This window comes from Brassica napus, chromosome A1 (genome assembly GCF_020379485.1).
Source record: "Brassica napus cultivar Da-Ae chromosome A1, Da-Ae, whole genome shotgun sequence".
Classification (NCBI taxonomy): Eukaryota; Viridiplantae; Streptophyta; class Magnoliopsida; order Brassicales; family Brassicaceae; genus Brassica; species Brassica napus.
Window position 1 is genome coordinate 12,250,275 of NC_063434.1, and position 24,295 is coordinate 12,274,569.

General features: G+C 41.6%; 1 protein-coding gene across 1 annotated transcript; it reads right to left on the minus strand.

Annotated features, from left to right (window-relative positions):
• Window positions 1-11,134: 11,134 nt before the first annotated feature.
• LOC125606951 (meiosis-specific protein ASY2-like) lies at window positions 11,135-14,477 on the minus strand. The gene is made up of 5 exons (XM_048776187.1): window positions 13,517-14,477; window positions 13,317-13,451; window positions 12,366-13,237; window positions 12,154-12,294; window positions 11,135-12,091 (listed from the first exon to the last, which is right to left on the minus strand). The coding sequence occupies exons 1-5, from the start codon at window positions 14,475-14,477 to the stop codon at window positions 11,135-11,137; spliced, it is 3,066 nt and encodes a 1,021-aa protein (XP_048632144.1).
• Between the last annotated feature and the right edge of the window lie 9,818 nt (window positions 14,478-24,295).

A 24,295-nucleotide genomic window follows, 5' to 3' on the forward strand; every position in this document is an offset into this window, starting at 1 on the left:
GGAGCCATGGAGGAGTGATCTGTTCTCACTGTTGAAGAACAGGACACGAAAAGAAAGAATGTTGGCAAATCATTGGTTTTCCTGATTGGTGGACCGAAAGGAACCAAGGAGGAGATCGGACTGGACGTGGAAGAGGAGGCAGCAGAGGTCGTGGACGTGGGCAAGCGCGCGCAAACGCGATGCAGGCACAAGTCTCAGGAGGGACAAACGTTCCAGCTCTGACAGCAGATCAGTGGGCATCGCTCACGGCACTACTGGAACAACAAAAGCCAACTCCAATTCCAGAGAAGCTCAACGGTAAGAAACAAACCGGAGAGGTTATACTGGACACTGGAGCATCACACCACATGACTGGCGATGCTAGACTACTCAGCGACATGCATGATGTGGTGGGATGCCCAGTGCGGTTCGCTGATGGAAGTCAAGTGCAAGCCACACGAAGTGGTGTACTGCGACTTTCGGAGAAGATAACACTGCCTCATGTCTTATTAGTCCCTGACTTGAACTGCACATTACTGTCTGTGGCAAAGTTGCTGAAACAGACAGGTTGTCTTGCTATGTTTTCTGATACACTGTGTGTTTTGCAGGACCGTTTTACGAGGACCCTGATTGGAGCAGGTGAAGAACGGGACGGTGTGTATGTTTATCGGGATGTTACAGTCAGGCGAGGTCTCCGAGTTAAGGGAGCAGAGGACAAGGCTTTGTGGCATCGCAGGCTGGGGCATCCGTCTTTTGGTGTTTGAGTCATTTACCTTTTGTTTCTGGTGTTTCGAATCACTCCGACAAGTTTGGAGGATGTGATATTTGTTTTAAATCAAAGCAAACTCGTGGTGTTTTTTCAGAAAGTTATAATAAAGCTTCAGTTCCTTTTGAATTAATACATGTTGACTTATGGGGACCGTACAGAGAACCAGCATCATGCGGGGCTATCTACTTTCTAACGATAGTCGATGATTGTTCACGAGCTGTCTGGATACATCTACTGTTAGAGAAATCCGAGGTAAAGACGGTGCTACCCAATTTTTGTTCTTTTGCTCAGCGACAGTTCGGACGACAAGTCAAAACAGTTCGCAGTGACAATGGGACAGAGTTCTTGTGTCTGTCGAAGTACTTCGCAGAAAGCGGCATTGTGCATCACACTTCCTGCGTGGCAACTCCACAACAAAATGGTAGAGTGGAAAGGAAGCACCGGCATATCCTCAACGTATCAAGATCAATCATGTTTCAGGCAAATCTCCCTATCAAATTCTGGGGCGAAAGTGTGCTAACTGCAGCTCATCTTATCAATCAAACTCCCTCCAGTCTCTTGAATGGGAAATCTCCGTATGAGTGTCTGTATGGAAAGTCTCCATCATACGACAGAATCAAAACGTTCGGCTGTCTTTGTTACGCACACAAATCATCTCGCAACAAAGACAAGTTCAAAGCAAGGAGCAGAAAATGCATTTTCGTCGGGTATCCTTTCGGCAAGAAAGGATGGAGGTTATATGATCTGGAAAATGAAGAATTCTTTGTGTCTCGAGATGTGGAGTTCACTGAGTCGTCGTTCCCATTTCATGACGATCAAACCGGCTCTCCTGCGGAGCTCTCATCTCTGCCTAAGATAGTTGAGGTTCATGACTCTAGCGATCCAGTTCCCGAGTCCAGGGGGAGCAACTCAGAAACGACGGAAGAAGGGTCTCAGGAAGATACGGGAGATGTAACAGAGACAGTGGAGTCCACTGGGTCAGCAACAGAGCTCGGAGTGCCGGAAACAGAACCCACTTCGGAGCCTACGGTTACAGAAACAGAGCCACCTGTGGTGGCAGAAGCACAAGAGGACCTTGGTAGAGGTCATCGTGTTCCAGTGCCGTCAGTCAAGCTACGAGATTACGTAACATACAACTCGCAATGTAGTCCTGATAAACAAAACACACCCCCAGTTCATCCCGCTTCGTATCGGCACTCGGAAACGAGTCCAGGTAAAACCGCTTCCTCATATCCCATTACAGCTTATGTCACTGATGCGGTGTTCTCAGAGAGACACCAAGCTTTTCTCGCAGCAATCTCCGCAGGTGTGGAGCCGCGAAACTGGAGAGAAGCAATGCTCGATCCTATATGGAACGGAGCTATGTCGACGGAGGTAGTTGCATTAGAAGAACAGAGAACTTGGGATGTTACAGAGTTGCCTAAAGGAAAGAAAGCATTGATATGTCAGTGGGTTTTCAAGTACAAGTACAACGCGGACGGGACAGTGGAGAGACCCAAGGCGCGACTTGTTGTGTGCGGCAACAGACAAGTGGAAGGACGAGACTATGGGGAAACATTTGCGCCTGTGGCGAAGATAACGACAGTTCGCACGTTGTTGGAAGTAGCAGTTGCGAAGAACTGGGAGGTGCATCAGATGGACGTGCACAATGCATTTCTGCATGGAGACTTGGAGGAAGAAGTGTATATGAAGATGCCTCCAGGCTTCTATGGCGACAGTCCCACGAAGGTGTGTAAACTGAGAAAATCCTTGTATGGTTTGAAGCAGGCTCCGCGCTGTTGGTTCGCTAAGCTCACAACTGCGCTTAAGAAGTTCGGTTTCAAACAATCGTACTCCGACTACTCCCTGTTCACGTACATCAAAGGCGGACGAAGTCTGCGAGTTCTCATCTACGTAGATGATCTGATAATCGCTGGTGATGACTTGAACATGATGACGAAATTCAAAGCTTACTTGAACGAGTGGTTCAAGATGAAGGACTTGGGCAAAGCAAAGTATTTTCTTGGTATCGAGATAGCAAGAGGACCGATGGGAATGTTTCTCTCACAGAGGAAGTATGCTCTAGACATAGTGGCAGAAGCGGGCTTGTTGGGTTGTAAGCCAGTGGCGACGCCTATGGAGCAGAATCACAGACTGTTGGCGGACAAGGGACCATTCTACCGAGATCCAGTGAGGTTTAGAAGAGTTGTTGGTCGGCTGGTGTATCTTGCGATTACTAGACCAGAACTGAGCTATGCGATCCATATCTTGTCACAAGTAATGCATAAGCCAAGGGAGGCTCATTGGGATGCGGTGGTGCGTGTGCTCAAGTACCTGAAGGGGTGTCCAGGACAAGGGATTATGTTGAAAGCAGTCAGCGACCTTCGAATAAGAGCCTTATGCGATTCGGATTGGGCTTCATGTCCATTGTCGAGAAGATCGCTGTCTGCGTTCGTGGTGCTGTTGGGAGACTCACCCATTTCTTGGAAGACCAAGAAGCAGGACACCGTGTCTCATTCTTCCGCAGAAGCAGAGTATAGGGCGATGGCGGCGACACTGCGAGAGCTGAAATGGTTGAAGCGTCTGCTGGGAGATTTTAGAGTGAAACACAGTGAGCCTATGCAGATGTTCTGCGATAGTAAATCGGCCATTTACAAAGCTACGAACCCTGTGTTTCATGAAAGAACGAAACACATCGAGTCAGACTGTCATAGTGTGCGTGATGCAGTTCAGGATCGGCTGATCGCGTTTCGTCATGTACGGACAACAGAGCAACTAGCCGACATAATGACAAAGGCTTTGGGGAGCTCATCGTTTCACTATCTACTAAACAAGTTGGGCGTTCGAAACTTACACGCGCCAACTTGAGGGGGAGTGTTAAGAGTGGTTTGGGTTGGTCGGACCGTATCGGTTATGTCATATCTCGTTGGAGATTGAGGTTGTTGAAATAAGGACAATGTATTATAGATAAGTCTTTGGTAGTTGTAGATGTAGCCAGATCTTCCCAAGAAGATATTGTAGAGATGTATAAGTACTTGACGTATGTGAATACAATACACAACAGTTTCCGTAACACATTCTCTCTGAGTTTATGTAGGAGATGGATTACATCCCTCCACAAGGCCCATCATATAACAGGCCCTAGCCCGACAAGGTCGATCGAGCTTAGTCGGCTTAGCGGCTAGAAACGTCAGCTCGACCCTAGAGTACTTTAAGCCGGTCAGCTGAGCCGATCAGCTATACTCGGCTCGGACGAAATAGTATCGAGGCCCACATACTCGGCCTTTGGGCGACAAGGCCCAAAGGATAGGCGCGATTAGGGCATCACGCACAAGGGTACTATAAGAGAGGAGGAGGAGGCAACGAGAGGAGGACTTTTGGAACAAATCACATACTAAGCGGCTAGATTTAGGGTTTCCTAATCATCTCTTTGATCTTGTCGTTTAAACCTCTGATCTTGTCTCCTATCTTTGATCAGTCTTGTAACCCATTGTGTTGATTCTAATAAAACGTATTTAGTCACCCCATTTTCTAAGTTCTTCATTCTAATCAACCGAATCCTGTACAAACAATTGGCGCCCACCGTGGGGCTGACTAAAGCAACGTTCTAGATCTACATGGCTCAAGACGACGCCACCTTCGGCGCCCCAGGCGAGGAACCGACGCCTACGCCTGCGGCCGCGCCGCCCATCACCTCAGAATTCATGAGCTCCGTCATGGCTCGACTCGCCCGCCAAGACGAAGTCCAAAAGACAACCAACGACCAACTCGCTGCGTTGGTCGCGGCGCTCACAGCCCCTGAGGGACAAACTAGCCGTCCCCAGCTGACACGCCGCCGCCTCTTCAACACAAATCCTACGGCAGCCGGAGTCGACCATATCTCTGACGACTCGGATCCTAACGAAGCCTTTCTCGCAGACGCTCCCCCAGCAGGCTCAGATCTCACGACAATACGCGAGCTCGCCGAGCTCAAACTCAGCCTTCAACAAATGGGAGAGAAGATCCACCATGTAACCAGCGCAGCTCCGCAAATAGAGAGCGTACTCGCCGCAACCTCGCGCACTCCTTTTACTCGCGCGCTAACTAGCGTCCAACTCGGAAAGATAGAAAAGCTGCGCCTACCTGAGTACAAGCCCGGCGGAGACCCGGTAGAACATATGACCGCTTTTAACATCGCGATGGCGCGAGCTCGTCTCCCCGACGACGAAAGGGACGCAGGTTACTGCCAGCTGTTCGTCGAGACTCTTCACGAGCAAGCCCTGACTTGGTTCTCCCAGTTGGAGGAGAACTCAATCGGATGTTTCCGCGACCTATCAGCAGCTTTTCTCAAGACATACATCATGTTCACAAAGCGCAGCGCCACCGCGTCCAGCCTATGGAACCTCAATCAGAAAAAGGATCAGAGCTTGCGCGACTACATGGAGAAATTCAAAGCCGTAGTGTCAAAGATTGAGATCCCAGATGGAATCGCTATCGATGCATTGCGCAACACCTTGTGGGTCCACTCCAAGTTCCGAGAAGACCTGTACCAGAATCCAACCAAGTCGCTCCAAGACGCTATCGCACGCTCCGACAACTTCATCCGAATGGAGGAGGACACCAACGCAATCCTCAGCAAGATGAGCGCACCCAAGGCTCCAGCGGCTAAGAACGCAAATGCGCGACAAGAACCGCGCCAGCACGCTCCAAACGACAAAAACGGTCCCAAGGATGGTTACATGTATGTCGTGAACGAGAATAACACACCAATCTCCACTCTCGTAGTTCGCGGGGAGGGGTGGAACAAGTGGGTAAGAGAACTCGAGTCATCCGACCAAAAAGTCGATTCTGTTTGCACCACCCAACCCGCAGCTGGAGTCGGATCAGCAGCAGGACCTTCCCGGACCGTCGACCTCACCAAGCATTGCAAGTATCACGACGTCAAAGGACACGATACCTCAGAATGCAAATCTCTCTACGCGCATTACCTCTCGTCCCTTGCAAGCGGCGAGTTTAAGTTTGAGCCATTGAAAGCCAAACCAAAGAACGGTAAGAGCTGGAGCAAGAACAAAGAACGAAGGTCCCAGCGCAAAGCCACTGGCAGAGGTCGACAAAACGACGCTCCGCAACGAGACGACGAGGAAGAAACCCCAAGGGATAACGGCGGGGGAGACTCCTCAGCCGACGAAGAGCATCCGGCTAATCGCAGACGCATTGAGGTTATACTCTCTCAGCAATCCTTGTCGTCCGACGAAGATAATGACGATTCGCCTGTACCCGGAGACCTGAGAGACAGCCTTAAACGGCGGCTCGCACCGGAAAATGGAAGCGATACCACATGCAGAGATCTCCGGACGATGCTAGATGCACGAAAGTCTCGGCGCATCTCGACAAGCGTTGGCAACAACAACGAAGGGCCAGTCGGCGACCTCCGAGACAAACTCAATGCCGGAGTAAGCGATCTCCGCGTGAAGCTTAACAAGTCAAAATCAACAGACTTACGACGACAGTTGGAACGAGCTAACGGTCAACCTCAACTTCCACCTCCTGATACCAGCGTACCAAAAGACCTCCGCGCCTTACTGAACTCCAAGCGAGTCAAAACGGGACAGTCTTTAAACGTCATCATGGGGGGTTCCCCTAGCGGCGACTCAGTCCGTTCCGTGAAAGACTATCGTCGACAAGTCACGACGTCCCAGAAGTGGCCGAGTAAACCGTCGAGTCATCCTCCAATAACCTTCTCATCAGATGACGCTGAAGGTGTCCACGCGCCCCATAATGATCCCCTCCTCGTCGTCCTCGGAATTGGAGAGTATGATGTCACCAAGATCCTTGTTGACACCGGGAGTTTCGTTGACCTCATCTTCCGAGGAACTCTGCAGAAGATGGGAGTCGACCTCGACGACATAAAAGCGTCCTCCAGAACGCTAACAGGATTCAACGGATCATCCGAAACCATCTTGGGAACGATCCGTCTCCCGGTGCGCGCATGCGGCGTTACTCGAACGGTCAAATTCGCCGTCGTTAGCACGAAAGCTCCGTATCACGCTATACTCGGTACTCCTTGGTTACACTCGATGCAGGCTGTCCCCTCTACCTACCATCAGTGCGTCAAGTTTCCCGGAGTGGACGGGAAGATAAAAACATTGCGTGGGGACCAAAAGGCCGCTAGGGATCTCCTAGTCGCCACGGTCAAACTCCAACGAGCGTCGCTACCCGTGAACTCAGTGTCCCCTCCAACCCCAAAAGTCTACTCCCAGGAAAACGAGGTTCTCGAGTTACCTGTTGATGATGCCGACCAGAGTCGCACCGTGAGAGTTGGCGCATACCTCTCTGATGAAATGCAGCAGTCAGTCCTGGATTTCCTCAGACAGAACGTATCCACATTCGCTTGGTCTATGGCAGACATGAAAGGCATTGACCCGACTATAACGACGCACGAGCTAAATGTCGACCCAACTTTCAAACCTATCCGACAGAAGAGACGTAAGCTCGGCCCCGATAGGTCGAAGGCCGTGAACGAGGAAGTCGACAGGCTACTCGGTGCAGGTTCGATTGCCGAGGTTCGCTACCCCGAATGGTTGGCAAACCCAGTAGTCGTCAAAAAGAAAAACGGCAAGTGGCGCGTCTGCGTCGACTTCACCGACCTGAATAAAGCCTGCCCAAAGGATAGCTACCCTCTTCCCAACATCGACCGCTTAGTCGAGTCTACAGCTGGAAACGAGATGCTAACCTTCATGGACGCCTTCTCCGGTTACAACCAAATAATGATGCACCCGGATGACCGCGAGAAGACGGCCTTCATCACAGATAGGGGAACCTATTGCTACAAGGTCATGCCATTCGGCCTGAAGAACGCCGGAGCAACCTACCAAAGGCTTGTGAACAAAATGTTCGCAGATAAGCTGGGTACCACCATGGAAGTGTACATAGACGACATGCTGGTTAAGTCGCTCCATGCCACCGATCACCTCCGCCATCTACAAGAATGCTTCGAAACTCTCAACAAGTACGGCATGAAGCTAAACCCAGCAAAGTGCACGTTCGGGGTCTCTTCTGGCGAGTTCCTTGGGTACATTGTCACACAGCGAGGAATCGAGGCGAACCCAAAGCAAATATCCGCGGTTCTAAACCTCCCGAGTCCGAAGAACAGCAGAGAAGTGCAGCGGCTCACGGGCAGGATAGCCGCTCTAAATCGATTCATCTCCAGATCCACCGACAAGTGCCTGCCATTCTACGATCTCCTGCGAGGAAACAAAAAGTTCATTTGGGATGAGAAGTGCGAGGAAGCGTTCACTCAACTCAAACAGTACCTGACCACGCCCCCAGTACTCGCTAAGCCAGACGTCGGTGATGTTCTATCTCTCTATGTCGCAGTATCACAGGCTGCAGTCAGCAGCGTTCTGATAAAAGAAGACCGCGGCGAGCAAAAGCCCATCTTCTACACGAGCCGACGCATGACAGCACCAGAAACGCGTTACCCAACGCTAGAAAAGATGGCTTTAGCAGTCGTTGAAGCAGCGCGAAAACTACGACCGTATTTCCAGTCGCACTCTGTGGAAGTACTGACTGATCAGCCTCTCCGAACGATACTCCAGAACACTAACAGATCCGGCAGACTCACAAAGTGGGCCATCGAACTCGGCGAGCTCGATATCATCTACAAGAACCGCACGGCAGCGAAATCCCAGGTTCTGGCCGACTTCTTGGTCGAACTGGCCCCGGAATTAGAGCAGGATCTCACACTCCCAAACTCAAACTGGACACTGCATGTCGACGGATCGTCGACCAGCAAGGGGGCAGGCGCCGGTGTCCAATTGCAGTCCCCGACCGGTGAGCTAATCAGACAATCTTTCAGCTTTGGCTTCCCCGCGTTAAACAACGAGGCAGAATATGAATCTCTGATCGCAGGACTCCGCTTAGCAAAAGCCGTCAAAGCTAAACGACTAAGCGCTTATTGCGACTCCCAGTTAGTCGCCAGTCAGTTCAGTGGCGACTACGACGCCCGCAACGATCGAATGGACGCCTATCTCAAAATAGTGCAAAGCCTGGCAGCAGAGTTCGAATTCTTCGAACTCATCAAAGTTCCGAGAGGCGAGAACGTCTGCGCCGATGCCCTCGCCGCCCTTGGCAGCAAGCTTCGTGATCAAGTGAAAAGAACCATCCCGATACATCGTATCGAGAAACCGAGCATCGACGTCCTAATCGATCAAACCCTCATCGCCCAAGTCGTTGAACCCGCCACTCCAGACGACGATGGGTTTGGCCCTGACTGGAGAACTGAATTCATCGACTACCTCTCGAAAGGGGAACTCCCAGCAGAAAAATGGGCAGCTCGCCGGCTAAAAACCCGCAGCGCTCATTACGTTGTTCTCGACAATGAACTGCACAGATGGACTGCGAGTAAGGTGCTCTTAAAATGCATCCATGGCGACGAGACAGCAAGGGTTATGGCGGAAACGCATGAAGGCGCCGGTGGAAATCATTCAGGCGGACGCGCGTTAGCAATAAAAGTAAGGAGCTTAGGCTTCTTCTGGCCAACAATGAACGCGGATTGCGAGTCTTATGCGAGAAGCTGTGACAAGTGCCAACGGCACGCACCCAGCATCCATTGTCCAACCGAACTGTTGCGAACAACCACTGCTCCCTACCCGTTCATGCGATGGGCAATGGACATCATAGGACCACTCCCCTGTTCCCGCCAAAGACGCTTCATCCTCGTCCTCACCGACTACTTCACCAAATGGATCGAAGCTGAAGCATACGCTCAAGTCACAGACAAAGAAGTCCGCGGCTTCGTCTGGAAAAACATTATTTGCCGCCACGGACTGCCCTACGAGATCGTCACCGACAACGGGTCACAGTTCATGTCAGGCAACTTTAAGGAATTCTGTAGCAAGTGGAACATTCGGCTAAGCCCGTCCACTCCACGTTACCCGCAAGGTAATGGCCAAGCCGAATCCTCCAACAAACTCATCATCGACGGCATTAAAAAGCGTCTAGACCTCAAAAAAGGTCACTGGGCTGACGAACTCGACGGAGTCCTATGGAGCCATCGCACGACTCCACGAGGATCGACTAAATCGACACCCTTCTCTCTCGCTTACGGTGTTGAAGCCATGGCTCCTGCAGAAGTTAACGTTTCAAGCCTCAGACGTTCCAAAATGCCTCAATACGTCGAGCTAAACAAGGAGATGCTACTCGACGCCCTCGATGAGATAGAAGAACGGAGAGATCAAGCCCTACTGCGCATCCAGAATTACCAACATCAGATTGAGAGCTACTATAACAAAAAGGTCCGGGCCCGACCTTTAGAACTCGGTGATCTCGTCATGCGCAAAGTGTTTGAAAACACTAAAGAGCTTAACGCCGGTAAACTCGGCGCCAGGTGGGAAGGACCATACAAAATCATCAAAGTTGTTAAACCTGGCGTATACCGACTCCAAACCTCGCGCGGAGAAGAAGTCCCGCGATCATGGAACTCGATGCATCTTCGACGTTTCTACTCGTAGAAGTATTTACACCTAAAAAAAAAAAAAAAAAAAAAAAAAAAAAAAAAAAAAACCGAGTAGATGCACCCCCGTGGTCACTTCTACTCGACCGAGTAAATGCGCCATCAACAGTCACTTTTACTCGGGAGAAAAACGAACTACGAATGGCTTGATCCTCAACCGAGGTACGTAGGCAGCCTTAACAGGTCCAGCTATAACAAAAAAAAAAACAGAGTAGATGCACCCCCGTGGTCACTTCTACTCGACCGAGTAAATGCGCCATCAACAGTCACTTTTACTCGGGAAAAACGAACTACGAATGGCTTGATCCTCAACCGAGGTACGTAGGCAGCCTTAACAGGTCCAGCTGTAACAAAACCAAAGTCAAAACCTTACCTAGGTCTCAATTGAACAAACAATGACTTTCACATCATGATTCCCGTGCCTCCAGCAGAGGATACGCGGACACTCACGCTCCCTTTCTCGCAGCTATGTCCTGATCAGACACTTGGCTCCAGGACCTTAACAGTCACGGTTCACCTATGCCCAAGCATTGAACCGACTAAACAAGAGTGAATCTCTGCCTTTTCTCGACTAACGAGTAACGGCTTAGCTACCCGATTGCTTAATTGTCACTGAGGAAACGGACGGAAGGACCTTTCACTCTTATACTCAATTCTTTGTTATCGACTTTTGGACAACTCCAAATCGAAACATGATGATAGCCGAGTAAAACCAATTACCGGTTCATCACTTGTCTATTTGCAACAATTAAGGATATGAAAATCTTATGTTTCAAAACACGACAGATTAATGAAAATGCTTAAGAGTTGCAAATACTGACAAGAAACACAAAATGGAAAGAGTTTTAAAAGTACAACAACAAGGTCTATCAAGACCACCGATGAAAGCATCCTAAATATAACATACAACAAGATCAGACCACAACATCTTGGTCGTCTCTTCTCGGGTCGAGCGCTTCGGTCGTTTCCCGTTCAACGACTTGATCACCAAGGCCTTCAACCGGAGCAGGAGGGTCGGAAACTGGCAGGATCGGGTCCATCTCTTCAACAAGCGCCGGCGATGACCTGGTCTCCTCCTCGCCCACTTCGTCCCCTTCTCGCTCCTCAGATGAAGAAACTAAGACCGGATCTTCAGCGGCTACATCCCCCGTGTCTGTTTGAATCGCGTCCCCGGTCTCCTCGGGGTCGCTCCCGTCAAGGCGCTCCTCGATGGCAGTTCCTTCGGGAACGACGGTACGCTCCGATAAAGCAGAAGTAATGTCAACCATCGGCTCATCGATCGGATCTTCAGTCGCCTCGCGGGAAGTGATCAACTGGGAGGCTGACTCGTGGCCAATCAGACCAACATTCGATCCATACGGGTCAAGTACTCCCATGAGCTCTTCATTCACAAATCGAGAAGGAAGGTTGAGAGGAGAGAGAGCAAAGTCATCCTCAGAGAACGGCTCGAGGTAAAGATTGGCGACTTCAGCTTCATACATCTTCTCCTGCTCCGAGAAGATGTTGATCATACTCGGCGGAATCGCCACCCCGCTATCTTTAATCATCTCGAGGCACTTTTTGGTTCCTGAAGCCTGCCCGTACAGGTTCTTGGCCTTCTCTCGCGCCATGAGGCGATCCAGATAGCCCTTCACCTTACCTATACAGCGAGTAGACTTGTCCGCCATAGCCGTCTGGACCTTGATCCTCTCGCGGGTGACCTCCTGAACCCTAGAATCCCTCAGACGTTGCCTCTCTTTGACCAGCGTCCCGACGACAGCGTCCCTCTCTTCCTCGAGTTCAGCCTTCTCCTTCTCGAGGGAAGCGACCAATCGCTCTAAGCGGGTTTTCTCGCGGAGAGCGTCCTTCTTCGCAAGACGGTCAGACTTCAGCTTGTCCTCCAACTCCTCAAACTTAACTCGGAGGACCTCTTTCTCTTTGGCCGCTTTGTCGCCGGCTTTTTGTTCTCAGCGCGTAACCTCTCGATTACGCTCAATCTTGTCCGTGCGAGTTTATCCGAGGCGCCCAGCTGGACCATCGTCTGCTTCAGGGTGCTGTCGTACTTCTCCACGAGGTAATTCATGCTCCCGTCGCTCTGCGTGAAGCATTAAAAACTTAGAAAAATTTTAAGGAAGAAAAAGGGAAATAGGAGAAAAGCGAGTTTACCCGTCTGCCCGCCATAGCCGCGTCAATATACTCCTTTTTGAAGTATAAGTCCTCGACCGGCGGCAACTCTTTGGTCCCACCACGGATCTGGCGAGTCAGTTCAGCACACCGAAGTGGATTCAGGACCAACGGAGTCGCCTCATCGTAAAGGAACTCTACGCGGTCCGGAAAGCGAACTCCTCCCCCCGTTTTCCGCGGAAGCGAACCTCCGCTTCCCGCACCGGTCTCCCTCGCAGAAGACGAAGGGGCTCCCTTACTCGACGGAGATTCACCCCGAGATCCATCTCCGACTTCGGTAGCCGTTTCTCCACTTCTGGAAGGAATCTCGGGAGCTGAAGTCCCATCGTCTTCCGCTGCTTTCTTCTTCGACTTCTTCTTGGGACGCTCCTCAGGCGATCCCCGAGTAGAACCGGCTGGATCGTCTCTTTCCGCATCATCATCCCTTACGGCAGCTGAGGTTTCCCTAGCCTCAACAGAAGCCTCCTCGCGAGACCTTTTCTTGCTCCCTTTTTTCTTCTTCTTCTTAGCCGCAACTTCAGTGACATTGGCAGAAGATGGCGCCACTTCCAAAGGGACACTCCTGTCCTTGGCTTTGGCCTTGTTGGCCTTGTTGGTTTTCTTCTTTGGGGAACTCTGAGCTGGCGGCTCGGAGTTCGCATCTCCGTCTACGGGAACAGGCCTGGCCTCCGAGGCGCCGGCAGAAGACGATGTCGTCGAGAGCATTTGAAGCTTCCCTTTTAACAAAGCACTCAAGTCGGGAACTCCCTCCATTTTTCTAGCTCGGTTAAGAAGTTTCTGTTGCTTCCGAGTAAATAGGGAAAGACGTGATTTGCGGGGACCGAGTACACAAGGAAGTCTCGACTCCCAATCAACTATATAAGAAAGAGAAATCAGATACGAAGACTACAGAAAGATTCAAGAGCATCTCTCTAATGTAAACAGCCACTTTACCTCTGGCGATCCTAGCTTGTTGTCGACGTATCCACTCCCGACTAAGATCCGGCCACCTGAGATGACTGTGCGTCGCGATCAGTTGAGCGGTTTCAAAGAACTTCTCGGGATAGGCGATCGTATTGGGATGACGAACTGCAAAAGAAGAAGGGAACATCAGAACCATCGATCAAAATACGAGTAAACAGACAAATTTCTACCAAGTTGCTGATTCCATAAAACGCGATAATCGTCCCCCGGCGGCTCCTCGAAGGCATGCTCGTCGGACTTAATGAAGAAATATGCGCGTTGCCAATCCTGCGTCTTGTTGGGATGACCGGTCAAAACGTTGTAACTCGCTCTCATCTTTACCGAGAAGATCCCGTTAGGCTCCGCCTTCGTAAAAGTTAGCTCCTCAAATACTCTCACGCTCATCGAAACATCCATCTCCGCGGCCATAACCATCAACATGACGGCTATGCGCAGCGACCCGTTCAGCAGCTGGGAAATGGCGATATCCCGACGAAACGCGTAAGACGTGATTAGTCTGGGGATTGGGAACCAGAGCTTCGTCTGATCCTTGAAGTAGGATTCATACACGCACTGGTAACCAACCGGTGGCGACCACGGCCGCTGTTCAGCCGAAGGAATAATGAAGGTGACTCCGGCGCCACCACACTCCCTCAGCAATCTCTTCACGGTCTCGTGGGAAAAGCAGGAACTGAGAACGTTTCCCCACGATTGAACTCGCGGGTCGCGTAACGCTTCGGGAGGCAGCGAAGGTAGTTCTTCGAAAATCCCGCCAGGGTGATAAATCACAGGACGGCAGTCTACTTCGTCGAACGGAACACTTCTCGGGGCGGGAAGACGGTCTGACTGGTCGATGCGACCCCTTCGACGAGCCCGTCTCCTAGGCCTTACGACAAGGCTAGGCGCTTCAGAACCACTCGCCTCCCTATCCTCGTTCACAACGTTTTCTTCGGCTTCTTCGCGAAATTGTCTATGGGCGTCAGCGACCAGAAGACGCTGGGAAAGGCTCATATTCTCCGTATCCCGCAGAGCATCACGATGGATTATGTCGAAATCCTCCAACGGACCCCCGTCTGCATCCCTAGCCGGGCTTGGCGAGGTAGCTATGTCTTTCCCTTTTTCTTCGCGCGATAGCCGATTCCCTGGAGCCATATCCTTTCTACTCGGGGGAACGACTAAACTAGCTAGACCACTAGCAAAAAACCCTATGCTACGGAAGGCTTATCTAGAGAGAGAAAATAAAAGTAGAGAGAAGGGAGAGAAAGTGGAGTACCTGAGCTTGCAGAGAAGAATGACGAAAGCGAAGGAGAGACGCCTATTTATAGCAAAAACGAGGCACACCCTTCGAAGCGTCATCATTAGGTCTACAAAGGCCTAAATGGGCTTCAAGGGCCGCCTAAATGCCCAAAAACCTACTCGCGACGGTTCGGTTTCTCGCCCAAACCGGTTTTCAATCAAGAAACCGGACCAAAATTAATCTCCGGTTCTGGCCCGAACCAACTCAACAGAGTTAACCATCCAAAGACCGCTTGGGCTCTTCATTCGAGGAGTTTACCTCCCGAGTAAAGCATAACGCATCGTGAGAAGACACAACACGGAGCGACCAGACGCGGTACGCGACTAAAACCACACACCGATAAAACGAGCCATCGTCGACATTAGGTCCTATTATATGAACGAACCCGACCCACAAATTCACTGAGACCGACAAGCCGCTCACAAGTGAACTGGGGGGGGACTTATTGTAGGAGATGGATTACATCCCTCCACAAGGCCCATCATATAACAGGCCCTAGCCCGACAAGGTCGATCGAGCTTAGTCGGCTTAGCGGCTAGAAACGTCAGCTCGACCCTAGAGTACTTTAAGCCGGTCAGCTGAGCCGATCAGCTATACTCGGCTCGGACGAAATAGTATCGAGGCCCACATACTCGGCCTTTGGGCGACAAGGCCCAAAGGATAGGCGCGATTAGGGCATCACGCACAAGGGTACTATAAGAGAGGAGGAGGAGGCAACGAGAGGAGGACTTTTGGAACAAATCACATACTAAGCGGCTAGATTTAGGGTTTTCTAATCATCTCTTTGATCTTGTCGTTTAAACCTCTGATCTTGTCTCCTATCTTTGATCAGTCTTGTAACCCATTGTGTTGATTCTAATAAAACGTCTTTAGTCACCCCATTTTCTAAGTTCTTCATTCTAATCAACCGAATCCTGTACAAACAGTTTACAGTGTTTCCGCCGTACGAGTGCGGAGATTAGTTTGGGTAAGTTTTCTGATGTATGAAGGACCGTTCCTTCTGCTCATCAGCCTAAGTGTGGGGACTCAAATCACCATTAAGTCAACACACTCAAAAGAGAGGCTACTAAGAGTAGATCTTTTTTTAAGCGTGCTTACTTGCTTAGCCAATACATTGGCCGATTGTTTTGCCTAAGGAGTATTTCAGCTCTATAAACTCTTGTTCTCAAGGATAAAATAAAACCATCACGTTTTTGAACAAGAAAAAAAATGTTAAAACCGTTGCCAGTTTTCTATTCAACGTACTCCTTCCATTTCATTTCTAAATTGTAGTTGTAGAGTAAAAATTTTCATTTAAAGATAAGTATCGTTTTAGAATTTCTATACAAAATTTATGAACTTTCTATGCTATATGATTTTCTACTAGTTGAAATGTGGTTATATGTATAGGTACGAATTTTTAACATTAAAACCCCTCAACTAAATTTATTTCGGATAAAAACCCTCAAACTAAGTATTTAACGAAAAAATCCTTAAACTAACTTTATTTAATGAATTAAACCCAAACATGTCATAACTACCATTACTACCGGTAAATTTTTAGTTTAGGGGTTTCTACATTAAGTAAACACTAGAACTTGATCCGCGCCCCCGCGCGGATGTTTGATTTAATTTGTGTTCAACATAAAATCATAAACCGATGATTTTATAAAAGAAATTCCATATATTTTTTTATGTTTTGTAATGTACATATATAGTAGAATATATTATTTTATAATATAAGTGTTTGATAATAATTGTTTTTATTTGTACATAATATTATATTATTTTTTTATAACTTCATGCAATTTGATGTAATTGTACTACTAATATATTAACCTGTTGTTTTTTGTTAATTTATTTTCAAATTAAAAAACATACCTAAAATTTTAATTTTTGCATAAGTTTTTCATGAATTATTATTAATTTTATGATATTTTGTTTTTTTTGTAAATTGAACTCTTGAAATTTTTATATTTGACTAAAATAAATAAAGTAATACTATATTTAAAATTATTTTATATATATTTCAGTTGTATTTTTATTTTCGCCATAAAGAAACATCAAACATTGTAATTAATTAATTTAAATTGATTTTAAATGTAGTAGCAGACAGAGTGTGTAAATAAAAAAATACAAAAAGGAAATATGTAATTTATTATAAATGCAATGACTAAATGTGTAAATAAAATGAAGTAATTAATCTCATATCCATGTTTCCAAACAATTCTCATTTATCTTTTTATTCTTGTTTCCAAACAGTACCAAAATGTACTTTAGTTTTAATAATATAGATAATTGAGGGCTTTTACAATTAAAAGTCTTAAAATTCAAAATTTTATAATACTATCTAAAAATTAGCAACTTAAAATTTTCAAAATTAGCATTTTAAATATTTTTTGTAAATATATGAGTTTGATGTGTTTTTAACATCAACATTATATATGTGTAAATTAAAAATATAAAAACCTGAAAAATATAATAAAAATTATCTAAAGATTTATTATTACATTTTTATTAGATAAGATATAATTTTTATTATATTTTCTTTTTAAAATTTTTTATAATATTTTAGTAATTTTATTACAGGTTAACAACTGCATAATCCATTCCATTTTGCAATAAATTTTGCAGTGGGGTTGGAAATGCTCTAAGGCTTTCATAGAGGTTCTTCGCGTTTTACGAAAATCACAAAAAACGATGTATTCCATTTTACACCACTTTAAACTTTTGCAAATCAAAAGCTAATTGCAACTAACGTTTTGTTGCTGGAGGTAAATAAAAAAATATATATAAATATAAATATTTATTTTTCTAAAAATTTAAAATAATATAAATACTAATATATGTGTATGTTATTTTAATTTATATTATAAAAAATTTGACAAGCTTTAATTTTAGACATTAATATATATACATAAATATAAATCCACAAATAATTTTAATACTATGATTTTATAGTATGTTTTTATATTTATTTATAATAATATGACTTTTAAATATTTTATAATTATATAAAGCATTAATATCGTTAATTTATTATTTAATTGATGTTGTTTAGGTAGTCAACCAGTAATAATTATTTCGTAAACACGATAATTTCTAACCGATAGTCTTACAAATCGCTTAATTATGTTTAAAACCACAACAAACCGCATCTATAAAGTTTTTGCAACCACTGCGTCTACACACCCTAATATCGCTAATGCTGATAAAGGTTTTGAGAAAATAGTTGTGGCTCGTGAACCTAGTGAAAAAACATCAAATATGATATAAAATCAGTAGTGAATTATTTAATAGCTAGTCATAGAAATTTATAAATTATGAATATATAGATTGATTTTAAAAGATATAGTTCGTTTAATATTCAAATAAAGCCACACAAACCTCAGGCACAAAATGCTCAATACTAATACATAGTCTTAAGGGAAATTGCATCGTATGACGCTCAAAAATATAATAATTCACTATATGGCTAATTTCCTTAATATACTTATACACCATGTGTCTTTTCTGTAATAATGTCTTTTTGCCCTTTGATGCAACTGGGAAACCTGTAAACAAAAATAAATTAAATTAACAATATTTACCTTTCACAAGTAAATCTTAGCTTTTGGAAATTCACATAGTTTCTGAAAGTAATTTTCTTTGGTAACTATGTAGAAAGTGAATTGTCTCTCTTTCATATTTGATTCACCGTGTCGTCATCGATACTATTTCCGGAGTTGCTTTCCCTAGAAGAAGCCCGTCTGCAACAACTTTCTTGGTTACTGACAGGAAGCTTCACTGAATCTAAAATCTACTGAGTCGCCGTCGATGTTAGACTAGACTCGTGCAGCGAGAGACATATAATATTTTGGGCTTTCAAAACCAAGTTTGGCTAAGAAGATGGTTCTTGACGGCGAGTTGAAGTCGCAATTACTGATTAGAGTTTGGTGAGCATACTAGAGGAGGATAATTCAGAATGGTAAGTTGCTTTGCTGTTCTTAAGTTCTCCGAATTTGCATTCATTCATTGTTGTATGCCGGAATCTGGTTTTGCAAAGTAAACTAATCGAAAGTTTGGATTATTAATTCTGTTTATAAAAATTGTTATTTATATTCCATTTGCAAGTCAGTATAGCTGCTTGTGTATATACATGAAATAGACTCGATGACGATAACTATGTGAACCTCTATTGCTTTGTTTGTTTAAATTTGTAAGGACAATGTATTATTCTCACCCACTCAATTTATATTTATATAATATTTTCTTTAAAAATATAGTCATTCAAATTTTAATCAACATAACTAAAAATAGTCTTTAGAAATTTGATTTTACAGTAGATATCCTTAATAATATTACCCTTACTTAATAAAAAAATAATGGCTAGTTAATGGATAATATTAATAATACACAAAAAATTTACAAAATTATTCCCTGATTAATCCTCTTATAATTATCGAATAATTGATTCGGCGCTAGGTTAGGGTCAAGCGCACACTTTACGCCTAGTGTAATTAACATTAGTTTTGATAACTACAAACAAATTAAAAATTTAATTTATATTATATATATCACACAAGCACATATAACATTTGCAATTAAAATAACCTAAGGAAATATAGAAATTTATTTTATAAACTTTAAGAACTTTAGTGAGATTAAATTAGGCTTTAAATTGTGATACTGTTTTTATGTTGTTTTCTGTTGATTAAAGGTTTTATTTTATCAAATATTTTAATATGAAATAATAATAATATATTTATATGATTAAATCTATTTTTTGATAAAAATATTTTATTTTATATTAAAACTTATTTCCAATTTTAAATTATAAATAAGACCAACTTGATGATTTTAATTATTTGAGGCACTTTATAAATATAAATAAAATGATAAGGATTAAAATATAATAATTTTTAAAATAAATCAATACATTTAGAATGGACTGACACGTGTCAGTTACGAAGCATGTTTTAACTATTTATTATGAGTTTAGATATGAAATTCAAATTCTTATTTAGTTTAGGAATATTTTGGCACGTTAATATAGTTTGGGTATGTATTTTCTCCGCGTTCATAATGTGGACATGAATATGCTGTTTTCCTTGGGTGGGTGTGAGGTGGGTGCATAGTCTATACGTCCCACCATTTGTATTATGGTAGGAGTTATGTAAGAGTGTGATTGGGAAAACAAGGCTTTAATTGGTGACCAGGTTGAATAAAAAATATGGTAAATTCTTTGTTTTTCATATTTTATACCAGTTGTGTTAAATTTTTTATCAAATTATTGACATGGGGATCACATTCTTTTCCTCTAAATTCCTCGTGAATGAAATTATAAAAAAAAAGTTTCATATTCAACTCTGGTAAGGAACAAAATGAAAAAAAAAATCCTATTTTCTTACTTTTTTCAATTCTTCAAGTGAACTTTTATTCATTATTTTGTTCATTTTTTCATTAGTCTAGTGGTCACCAATCCAAGTCTAAAAAGAAAAGTAAAATATGAGAGAGAGTAAATTAAAATAAATATATTTATTCTCTTTTGAATTTGAATAAAATTTTTTGTGTATTTGACATTCTTCTAACTGTAACCAAAGAAGAAGAAAAAGAAGAAAAAAATCACTTGATTTGTAAATTTCTAGAGTAAATAAGAGTAATTAATTTTTATCTTGATTATTTACTCTAAATGTGTCATACAATGCCCTAGATGCACAATATGAAGAAAATGACATCTACAATTGACAAGATCATGGACTCGAAGTTTCAAATTGCATGGATTTTAGAATTATTATACGTGATGATTTCAGTAATCTTTCAAATGTATTAGAACTGACTTTGAAAAATGTCAAATGTGAATTTTATGATTTTCTTAAAAGAATCTAAAGCTTTGATATAATGAAAGAGATGATAAACATTATTTTAACATTTCAAATTAGAACAAGGTTTATTTATCAAAGCGTAAATCTCAGAAAAGGATAAGCAAGTGTCATGATTTGTGGTCTGAAGATTCATAAGATTTACAGCTTTTCACTCAACTTTCTTTGTTACTATATTTGGTTTGGTTTCTTTTTCTATTGATATTCATAGTTTAGATATTTTAGTTTTGGATTGGGGCTCTACATCTGTTTTGGGTTAGTTTCTAGTATTGAAGATTTGGGCTTCCGCACCATTTGATTCATCTTTGATAATGTGCTAAAAAGCTCTTCTTTTTTGGTGCATTTAGATCTCTCAAATTTGGTGGTGGTGAAAACACCTAATTTGAAACTAAAAGAGCTGAATGTATCAAACGGCTGAGACTTGGTGAATATATATAAATAAGCTAGAGATGTGATGGAACAGGTGATCCAAACAAAATAATGTAACCGATAGAACAATTTGTGATTTTGGAAAATAATATAGACATTAAAAGGAAATAGTGAGCATACTAAAAGATATAAAGTTTTTTTTTTAAAGTAAAAGATGAAGGGGAAATATTCTTCTTTCTATTTTTTTTCATTTTAATGCTAAGAAATGAAAGTTCGCATTATTTATTGGTAATGAGTTATCGTTTTCTTAGGTTCCGAATGGTAACATGTAAGACAAATGCGGTACAGTTCAAATATAAACAAAATATATAGATACATAAGTATTTGTAAAGATTTTTATTATTATTAACAGTGGTGTGATGCGGGATGGTCTGTCGCTATTTGAACCTTTAATTTTAGTTTTTCCAATTATCATCTACATAAATCATTCAAAGAAAAACTTCGAACATGGTGTGGATTTATGATAAATAGTTAAGAGTTTATAGCATCAAAAGATAGCAATATAGTTTTTCTAAAAAGAAATGAGATTGGAACATATTTAGGCCAAGTCCAACCACACGGTAAAACAGCAAAATAGTGTGTTGATTTGATGTTTTCTCACTCCAACCGAACGGTATATCAAACTGTATTTTAGTGTCATTCTCCTTTTTGCTACAGTTGCACACCATATTTGGTGCAACACTGTAGCAGACGGCAAATTTTTTTTTTTTTACTTTTTTGTTAAAACTGTTTATTTATGTATTGTTTAATTATATTTGATTTGTATGATTAGTTTACAATTGAATGAATAGTTTTTAGTTATATCACCATTGTTTTGTTATATTTTAATTGTTATAAAATATTAGGGTTTATAAAACAAATATAAAATTAATTTTTAAATACATAACAAAGTTTAATTCAAACATTTGTAGTTGGAATATTATAATATTTAGATCTAGTATGCTTAGTTTAACTTTTGTTTGTGTGTTTAATTAATTAATATAACAGTATGTATTAATAATAATGTTATTATGTAATGTAAATACATTTAAATATAATTATTATTTTAGTTACAATTTTAATATTAGTTAATATATTTTAGTCATAAAACTATTAATATTTATCAAAATTATTAAAAATAAAAGAATTTGATTAATAGTAAAATAATGAAGAATATTTCTTTTTAGTGTAACATTTGGTGTTGTGGTTAGAGACACAAAAAAATTTAGTGTTAAAACTACACTAAAATAGTGTATAATGGGTTGGAGATGCCCTTAGAAACTAAAATAGAATAGCATATGAAGGGTTAGTTAGAATTTCGAGTGGTATAAAATAGTGATAGCTGGGGATAAGGAAACAAATAAATGAATGGTACAAGACTCCAGAGGGGAGTAAAGGTTGTCCTTCAATTCACCAGCCGTTGGGATAATTACGGACATACGTACAAAGGAAGGCTCCTCTCTTCTTTTACCTTCTATTCCACTTGATCCCTACACGTGTCCACAATCTTAATTACCAAAATAATTTTATTCGTTTTACTTTTTTTTTATCTCATTTACTTTTTCTTTTATACTTTTTTATTTGCTTTTAACTTTTTCGTTTCTCTAATAGAAGTATAGAACCAAAGTCACTAAACGGTCAAGATTTTCGTGTCTCGTTCTTGTAATCAGACCAGGCCTTATGTAGTTGAATGTCTAACAATAAAATATGCCCGGAAACTATTACAGTATATATTTATATTACATCATTTTGATACCTTAGATTTTTATATAAAAATTTAACACCTAAGGTTGATGTTTCATAAAATTTATTTTACGATCAGTACTACTTGTAACGAAGATAAACTAACTAGTTGTAGTGATTCGGTTACTAAAGGTAAAGTTTAAAGGATATAAGTTAAAACCATCTCCAAAAAAAAAAAATTCTATTTTGAAGTTTCAAAACTTTATATTTAAAATTTATAGGTGTTCTTCGGTTGTCTAAATAAATAAAAAAGTTCTTTTACAATTTGCTTCAAATTTAATTTTAAAATCTTTTACATTTTATATTATGATTTTTTATATCTTTTCATAATTAATTTAAATCCATACAGTTTTATGAATAACTAGCACATATATAAAAAATATTACATCAACTAATTAATAAAATATTACACTAAATATAAAATTTACATAGTAATACATAATTTAATATTAAACTACAAGTAAAATATCACATTATTCTATGGGCATATTATTCTATAAAACTATTTACATATTTAATCAATTAGTGCATCTGTTAAGTTTATTTTGTAATATTTTTGTTATCTAAATCTAGTTTTAAAATATTTAATTTTTTATTGTAAAGTTTTGCAAAAATATCAAGTACTAAAATGATAAACAACAATATTTTTAAGAATCATAAATGTAGTATGTAATTATAAAGACCAAAATGTAATTAAAAAATACTTTAAAGTTTTGAATCGTGATACTTCGTATTTAAAGTTTCACTATTCAGAATTTCATATTTGAAGTTTAAAAGTTATTTTGTGGAGAATAAAAAAAAATATTTAAAGTTATATATTGTCTTTCGTAGATACTCTAAATTCAAACTATCATCTAAAAGTAGCTAGTTTAGACGATGAACTTTCTGTCTGTTTTATCGAAATTTTTTGAACGCTTTGATGTGGCTAAACTAATTAAAGTCAGCCAATGAAAATTGAACAAACCAATTTGGTTCCAGTGCGGCGTTTACAAACTCCTTTACGGTTCAGATGGAGTTTATGAAATTAATGATCTTCATTTCAACGCATATTTCAATGTGTGCATATTTTTAGAGTTTTCTGTTGAACAAAACGTTTTAAAACAGTTAAACAAGCCAAACGAAATTTATATGTGTTAAACTACAAGTCTCAGTCAAATTACAATAATGTTATTAGTATTTTTTATAAGACATAAGTTGAAATTCATAAGGTTTTATAAAGTTCAATATAGTATCATTTTGGTTAAAACTGACAATCAAGATATTTTAGATCTACTAAAATTATCGTAAATAATAGATATATTCTATAAACAAAAAATATAGAATTTTTTGAAGAAATACGATGACTATCACATATTGTTATCTAAATTTAGTTATTTTTAACTAAATGAAATAGTGTTATAAGGAGGATATGTTCAGATTTTGTTCCTTTAAATTATGGCAAATCTATCTCAATAGCATAATGCATCCGACAATGTAATAAGAAACTTGAAAATTAATTTTCTCTTAGAAATATATATCTAAATTTGTAATAAAATGGTTTTAAAATAGAGTAATTTTTATTCATATCTAGATAATTAAAATATTTGTAGTTCTTTAAGATTAATTAGTTGTACAACTTCTTGATAAGTTATTTTCTTTTGTTGTTTAATACTAAAATAACAATTTATCGTATATCCATTAAG